A 7,762-nucleotide genomic window follows, 5' to 3' on the forward strand; every position below is an offset into this window, starting at 1 on the left:
GCGGCGCGGCGGGGCTGCCGCTGGACACGGCCGAGCTGCTGGACGTGCGGGCCCAGAAGTGGGTGGCGCTGCCCCCGCTGCCCACGCCGCGGGCGGGCGCCACCGCCGTGGCTCTGGGCAAGCAGGTCCTGGTCGTGGGTGGCATGGACTCGCGGCAGAGCCCCCTGGCCTCCGTCGAAGCCTACTACGCCGACGAGGGCAAGTGGGAGCGGAAGACCGCGCTGGCCCAGCCGTCCATGGGCATCGCCGCCGTCAGGAGAGGTGCGCAGGGTGGCAGCGCGCCTGAGCGCTTCCCCCGGGTCACGCAGCCAAGACCTGCGGCTGCTCGGCCTGGGGAGCCTGGTGGGGGCTTGCTCCTGGGGTCAGCACCTGGAGCCTGCTCCCCGGCCTGGGGGCCCGAGCCGGTGGGCTGGGGGTGCTGCTGGGGGGCCTGACCCTGGCCCAGTGGTGCTAGGGGTGCTGCCCAGCGGGGCTGGGGCTGGGGCTCAGCAGGCCTGGCCTGGGGTCCCTGGGCGTGATGCTTTGCTCTGCGGTCCCCTCCCTGGAGCAAAGGCACCTGGGTCCCCAGCCCCACCCCACTGGCCCTGGCTGCCATGCCCGGGGGCAGCATGATCTAGTGGTTAGGGTCAGTGGTCGGGTGCCATTGCCACCCTGTGCAGCCGTAGGCAGGTTGCCTCCCTGGCTCCTGTGAACGTGGGGCAGTGGCCTGATCCTGCCTGGTGCCAGATGTGTGCAGTGCCTCGGGGCCTTCCCCGAATGCAGCCTGGGTCGGAGCTGGGCCCGGGGCGGCTCGGCTGTGGCTGGGAGCTGGGTGCCCTGGTGGCAGCCAGCGGCGGGCGGGTGGGAGCAGCACTCAGCAGCATGGCTGGGTTGCCATGGCGTCTCCAGGGAGATGGCACTGAGCGAGTATAATTAGATGCGATGGCCTTGCGTTCTGTTCTATTTTCAATGTGCGCGTGGGGTGGGAGCCCTGGGGTGGAGTGGGCCCTGGGCGCCAGGCACAGGAGGCCACCTGCCCTGGTCTGGAGGGGAGCAGCCGGCCTGGCACTTGTTGCCCAGGGGCACCTGGCTCTGAGCTGCGCATAGATGGGGCGAGCGCCGGCTCCGCCCCACCAGCTCCCTAGCACCCTGCCCCGGGTCACGCGCCTGACGGTCCCTCCTCTTGCAGACAGTACGGTCTACGCGCTCGGGGGCATGGGTGCTGACACCTCCCCGCAGGCGCTGGCGCGGGTCTACGAGCCGGCCAAGGACCTCTGGCAGCCCCTGCCCTCCATGCCCACCCCCTGCTATGGGGCTTCTGCCTTCCTGCAGGGCAACAAGATCTTCATCTTGGGTGAGTGGCACCAGCCGATGTCTGGAGCCCCGCGCTGGTCCTTTGCCAGGGCACAGACACGTGGCCTGGCTTTTGACACCTGTGTGGGCCCTGCCCTGCCGTGGGTCCTCCCTCTGCTCCCCAGCCCCATGGGCTGCTCATGTGGGATCCTGGCAGAGCCCCCAGGCCATCTCAGCCACTCCTCTCTTGGCAGGGGGCCGGCAGGGCAAGCTGCCCGTCACAGCCTTCGAGGCCTTTGACCTGGAAGTGAGGAGCTGGACACGCTTCCCCAGCGTGCCCAGCCGCCGTGCCTTCTCCAGCTGCGCCGTGGCTGAGGGCTGCTTCTTCAGTCTCGGGGGCTTGCAGCAGCCTGGCCCCCACAACTTCTACTCCAGGCCCCACTTTGTCAACACTGTGGAGATGTTCGACCCCGAGCAGGGTGAGCTGGGGATGGGGTCCTCTATGGCCTTGGGGCTATGGGCATGTGGGTGTTGGGCTCAGCCTGGGCTGGGGGCAGGGGTAGAGGAGGCCTGTGCTTTCCTCAGCACACTGAGCTGGGCAGCCCCTGCCCCAGGCTGTGGGAAGGAAGAGGGCATCCTGCAGCAGCGCGGGGCCTCGTGCTGCCTCTTCCCTGGCAGGTGCCTGGGCAAAGCCGAGCCGCACCATCCGCATGCGGGACAAGAGGGCTGACTTCGTGGCAGGCTGCCTCGGTGGGCGAATAGTGGCGGTGGGCGGCCTTGGTGAGTGCTGGGGCTGTCAGGCTGGGGTAGGGCTGGGACCTGGCAGTGAAACCTCTGTGGAGCCGAGAAGGGTGGGGGCGGTGGGACCATAGGACAGTGCCCCCAGGACAGGCACAGCTGGGCCTCCTGGGCTCGCAGCTGGGGCACGTGAAGGGGACACTGCTGTGGAGCCCTGGGAGCCCAGCTGCAGAGCCCTGTGGCCCAAGCCCATCATCCCGTATCAGCACAGCTGAGCCGTGCCTGCTCACCGGGGCAGCACCTGGCAAACGGAGGGGAAAATCGATTCTGTTTGGGTCAGTTTCCTGCCCCGTCATGGGAAGTCAGTTACCCCTGTGGCGGGGGTGGGCGGCTACCAGCTGGGGCCACACTTGGCTGCTGGCTCCCCTTCACACCTGGGCATCTCAGAGAGTGTTGGACAGTTGCTGCCAGGCAGCGTTTGGTGCCAGCCGCCACGTCTCCTCTGTTTCCCCTCTCTCTCGTCACACGGATCTGGGCCAAGTGGCAGTGGTAACGCACCTGTGCTGGGGAGCGCAGCAGGCCGAATGGCAGAGCCTGGACTCACCAAGGGCTGTTGAGCAGCTCTGGGGCATGGCCCTCTGCACTGCTGCCCTGACAGGAGCCTGAGGCCGCAGGCCGTGGGGGCTGCAGGGACAGGGCAGGCAAAGTTAGCCCCTCGTTGGATCTGCACAGGGGCCACATCCCAGACTTGGGGTCAGGCTCCCGCCCTGCGCATTGCCCTAGGCTCAAGATCTCACCTGTGCAGGGCTGCCCACTCCTCCGCCTCTGCCAGATAAGGTTTAGCGCTGTCAGTCAGTGGCACAACCAACCCTGCAGGCAGGAGAGGAGCTGTCCCCAGAGCCCAGCTAGCATGTGTCCTTGGCTGGAGTTGCAGGAGCCAGTAGGACAGTGAATGCAGTGAATTTCCTGGGTGGGAGACATCTGGGCTGTAGCCAGCTCCTGGGTGGGCAGAGGCAAGCAGTGCCTCCCTGGCTCTGGCTGCCAGTGAGCAGCTGTGGGCAGGCTTGGGGGAGAGGAGGGAGGGCGTGGTGGGCCAGAGCCCTGGGGGGACCAGGGTCCCAGCCATGATTCCCAGCCAGGTGCCTGTGCGTTGCTCACACTGGGCAGAGACATGGAGCCCTGGTAGGCTTCCCCCACCCCTGGGCAGGCAGGAGGGGCTATGAGGCCCAGGCCCTGGCTGAGAGCCGCAGGGAGTCTGCTTAGGGTTGCCCATCAGTGAAGAGAGCCGTGGGGGAGGTCTCTTGCAATGCAGCACCAAACCAGCTGCCAGCAGGAGTTACCATCAGGGCTCGTTAGGGGGCTTTTGTCTCCGGCTATTAGCATTACTCTGGCTTCAGAACAAATGGCTTTAATTATGCACGGGCAGGAGGCAGGGAGGGAGGTGCCTGTATGCAGCTGGAGCATTCAGCGCTCCCCCAGGAATGGGCCTTCGCAGGTGTCGTGGGTCCCAGCAGGGGGCTGCATGGCACACGTGTGCAAGGCTCCTCAAGCCCACGGCCGAGGGCCTGAGACCAGGCTTGGCAGCGCAGGCTGGGCTCCCTGCTGCCTGCACTCACTGCTGGTCTCCCACTGCCATCCAGGCTGCTGCTTTTCATGGCAGCCACCCTGAGGTCCCACCAGGGTAGGCAGGAGTGTGGCTGCCCAATCTGGTGTGAGCAGCAACCTCCTGAGCAGAGGCAGAGGGCTGGGAGAGCGTGGGACTCAGCATTTACATCTGGGCCTGGGGCCAGCCCGCCAAACCAGGTGCAGGCGCTGGGCTGGGCTGGGCTGGGCTGGACTGCAGTGGTGGGGATTGCCACGGGCAGTACAGAGTTGCACCAGCACAGCCATGCTGTCCCCCAAGGGAGGTGGGAGGGAGGGGACCTCTCCCCCGCTGTGAGCAGGAGCTCAGTGGTGTGTATGTTCTCCTGCAGGGAACCAGCCGTGCCCTCTCGACTCAGTGGAAGGATTTAGCTTGAGCAGGAAGAAGTGGGAGCCGCTGCCACCCATGCCCACGGGCCGCTGCTCCTGCTCCAGCTTCCAGGCACAAAACCTGCTCTTTGTGATCGGTGGGGTGGCGCAGGGGCCCAGCAGCGCTGTGGAGGCACTGTGCCTGCGGGAGGGGGCCTGACAGCAGCTCCCACCGCCGAGGATCCAGCAGCAGGCCTGAGGACCAAGTGCCTGAAGACGGCGGGGTGTTAGCAAAAGCTGTAGTTACTGAGGCAGGCACCCGAGCAATGACGTTTTCTTTCGCTGTTTAGAAAACTAATTTCAGCTTCTTCAAGTCTAGAGTAGCTCGGTGGCGGGCGCTGGCTCCGTCTTGCCTGGGAATGGGGGAGAATCAGCTCCATCCATCCCCTCAGTGGAGCAGGGAGGGACAGTCCTCGGCAGAGGCAAGCTGGCATCCTGCCCTTGCTGGCCTAAGCTGCCTGTTGTCCAGTTTGGGTGTCCGTGCCGTCCTTTTGCAGCTGTATTGTGTGCCGCACAGTGAGGAGGCAGGAGGAGACGGGCTGTATGCTCATAGCGAGCGCTGTGTCGTTGTAGACCCAGTCTGTGTCTCATGTAGCACATCAGGTGCCCTGTAGCTCAGTGCCTAGGAGGTGACGTAGCACCTCAAATAAACCAACAAGTGGAATTTTACCCGTGCCGAGGCCTTGCATTGCTGAGCATCTGCAGGTAGCGCCGGAGGGTGGCCAGGCAGGGGAAACAGGCTGGCCCAGCCACTGGGGCTCCAGCAGCTGTGGGGAAGGGAGCATGCTGTGCTGCCTCTATGGGAATCAGGGCTCCAGTCTGAGTGGGGGCACACAGCTGTCACATGTTCTCATGTGTGGTGGGCTTCCCCTGATCTCAGGTTGGGCACCAGGTCCCTGTGCCCCCCAGGATCCCCTTGGCAGGCCTGCACCCCTGGGTCAGCTCCTCCTGAAGTATAGAATCACAGAAAATGAGGGCTGGAAGGGACCTCGGGAGGTCACATCTAGTCCAACTCCTGCTCAAAGCAGGACCAGCCCCAACTACATCATCCCAGGCAAGACTCTGTCTACCTAGGTTTTGAAAACCTCCAAAGATGGAGAGTCCACCACCTCTGGGTAACCTATTCCAGTGCTTCACCACCCTCCGAGTGAGAAAGTTCTTCCTAATATCTAACTTAAACTTCCCTTGCTGCAACTTGAGCCCATTGCTCCTTGTTCCATCCTCTGCCCCCACTGAGAACAGTCCAGGTCCATCCTCTTTTGAGTGCCCCATCAGACAGTTGAAGGCTGCTATTAAATCCCCCTCAGTCTTCTCTTCTCCAGACTAAACACAAACCAAGTTCCCTCAGCCTCTCCTCACAAGTTACGTCCCGCAGCCCCCAAACCATTTTTGTTGCTCTCCACTGGACTCTCTCCAACTTGTCCACATCCTTTCTGTAGTGGGGGGCTCACAACTGGACACAGGACTCCAGATGTGGCCTCCAATGCAGAATAGAGGGGAAAAATCACTGCCCTCGATCTGCTGGCAACGCTCCTACCAGTGCAGCCCAGGCTGCCGGTAGTTTTCCTGACAACAAGGGCACACTGCTGGCTCAGATTCAGCTTACCTCCTGGGCAGTGCATCTCTCCCTACAGCTTATCTGAGCCATCTTGTGCAGATGTATGCCACCCAGCTTCTCCGGCCTTCCTCTGCAGACCCTCTCTGTGTCCACCTCCTATCCGGAGACACCTTTTAAGTGTTCAATGTCTTCCAATCTCTAGGCTGCAGCCCGGCAGAGCAGTTGTCACTCAGGTGGGTGGACAGCAGGAGGAAAGAAGCCTCAGCTCCCTTCCTCTGACATTGCACTGACTCTTGACCTAAACAGAATATGTTCTTCCCTGTGTTGCTAAAGTCAGGAGCTCTGAGTGGCTCCCAGGGGAAGTTCACTTGTGGACTGCAAAGCACCAGCAGCTCTTCAACACAGAACTGCCTCTTCTGTGGCTCAGTCCTAGCTAACAGGGAGAGATGTAAGACTTCCCAGGCTATGCAGTGTGACCCAGGGCAGGGCCCTTACTGATGCACCCACGTGCTGCCAGGTGGGCTGGGCTACCAGATGAAGCCCTCTGCTAATGAGGGAGCCCTGCAGGCTATGGAGCCGCATTGGGAACACTAATTACATTAGAAATTAAAATGATGATGCTAATCAAGGCCTGCTCCAGATTAACTTATGCTCCAGGTCCCTGGCAGCAGACCGGGAAGTGCCAGGAGAGTTTGCGTGTCACCTGGCTCTTGCTGCTTGCGGCACAGCGTGCTAGAGAGTCTGTGCCTGTCTGGGTTCTCCTTGGACAGAGAAGGGGGATTTCATCCTCCTTCCCTGGCCGTGGGGTAGGAGACTCGCATGCCCCATGCCCTGCAATCCTGGGGTCTTGCCTGCAAGGCCTGAGTGCACTGGCCCCACCCAGGGGAAGCTGGAACCTCTCCAGAGGGGGTTGGGGCAGGGGCAGGCAAAGGGCTTGCAAAGGGAGTTTTACCTGGGAAAGCTATTCCCTGAGCTGCCCCACTCAAGGACAAGACTTGGACTGATCTCATGCTGCTGGGCTTTGTACGCCACATGGGAGGCAGTATCCTAATAGGCTACTCCCTGTGAGGCCTGTGGCTGCTAGCTCCACTCTGCCACTGGGGACATGAATGCAGAGAGGATCGGTGACCCAGCAAGGCCGCACAGCTGGTCCGTGGTACAGCCGGGTGTAGAACCCAAGAATTCTGGAGCCAACTCTGCTCTGATCGTTCTACCACCCATCTCTCCAAGAAAGACACAGGGAGAGGAAGAATGGTCTCTAATGAGCTTGGTGGGAACATCCACCCGCCTCATCTAACTGAGCTCTGTTACAGATGCCTGAACACATCCAGCTGGGGCCCTTTGCTCCTGATTAATAAGCTGGAGGAGCACTCAGCTGGCTCAGCTCTGTTCTGCTCTGCCAGCTTGTCCCTTTGCAAACAGTGTCATGTGCAGCCTGCAAGGGCAAGGTGAGGATTGAGTTGGGCCAGAAGCTGCTGCTGTATCTGGGCTAGTTGGCCCATCTCCTCTCCCAAGAAGGGAGATGGGGCAGAGGCTCCATGGAGGGCCATAGGGTCTTTGTGGCTATTGGTTTTATGTGGGAGGTGCTCAGGTAGGGTGGGAAGGGATGTCAGTGTAAACTCTGGGCTGGGGAGAGGGTGGATGGTGGGCTGACCCTCACGGACCTGGCTTAATTCTTCTCTGAAGTGCTTCCTGACACCTGGCCCCAAATCCAACACCAGGGGCTTTGAGGGACAATGGCCTGGGCACTTTTGCGTGGTCCTGGTAGTGAGACAGGGCTCCCCAGTTTCTGGCTTTGCAGGGACAGGGGTGGTTATCATCTGAAGATTGCCCCAGTGGACCACAGAGACCAGGGAGACCTGCATCAAATGAGGCAAACACACGTGTTCAGCAAGGCCTTTGACACCATCTCCTACCCCATCCTCATTAAAAAACTTTCGCGACTGTGGCATTGATGCCTACACAGTCAGATGGATTGCAGATTGGCTGAAGGGTCGCACTCAGAGGGTGGTGGTGGACAGGTCATATTTGACCAGGGGAGAAGTGGGCAGTGGTGTCCCCCAGGGCTCGGTCCTTGGGCCCATGCTGTTCAATTTCTTTATCGGCAATTTGGACAACAGGGTGAAAAGCAACCTGTTTAAATTTGCTGATGATACCAAAATTTGGGGTGAGGTGAGCATGCTA

The 7,762-nt window shown here is 61.5% G+C and overlaps 1 protein-coding gene across 1 annotated transcript; it reads left to right on the top strand.

The window, feature by feature from the left end:
- Positions 1–5: 5 nt before the first annotated feature.
- KLHDC8B (kelch domain containing 8B) lies at positions 6–4,692 on the top strand (the record flags this gene model as incomplete). The annotated part of the gene is made up of 5 exons (XM_019504594.1): positions 6–261; positions 1,169–1,333; positions 1,527–1,751; positions 1,951–2,052; positions 3,984–4,692. Coding segments are annotated over 5 exons (945 nt in total), but the record flags the coding sequence as incomplete, so codon positions are not given.
- Between the last annotated feature and the right edge of the window lie 3,070 nt (positions 4,693–7,762).

This window comes from Gavialis gangeticus, unplaced genomic scaffold (assembly GCF_001723915.1).
Source record: "Gavialis gangeticus isolate Ggan-Ray unplaced genomic scaffold, GavGan_comp1, whole genome shotgun sequence".
Taxonomy (NCBI): Eukaryota; Metazoa; Chordata; order Crocodylia; family Gavialidae; genus Gavialis; species Gavialis gangeticus.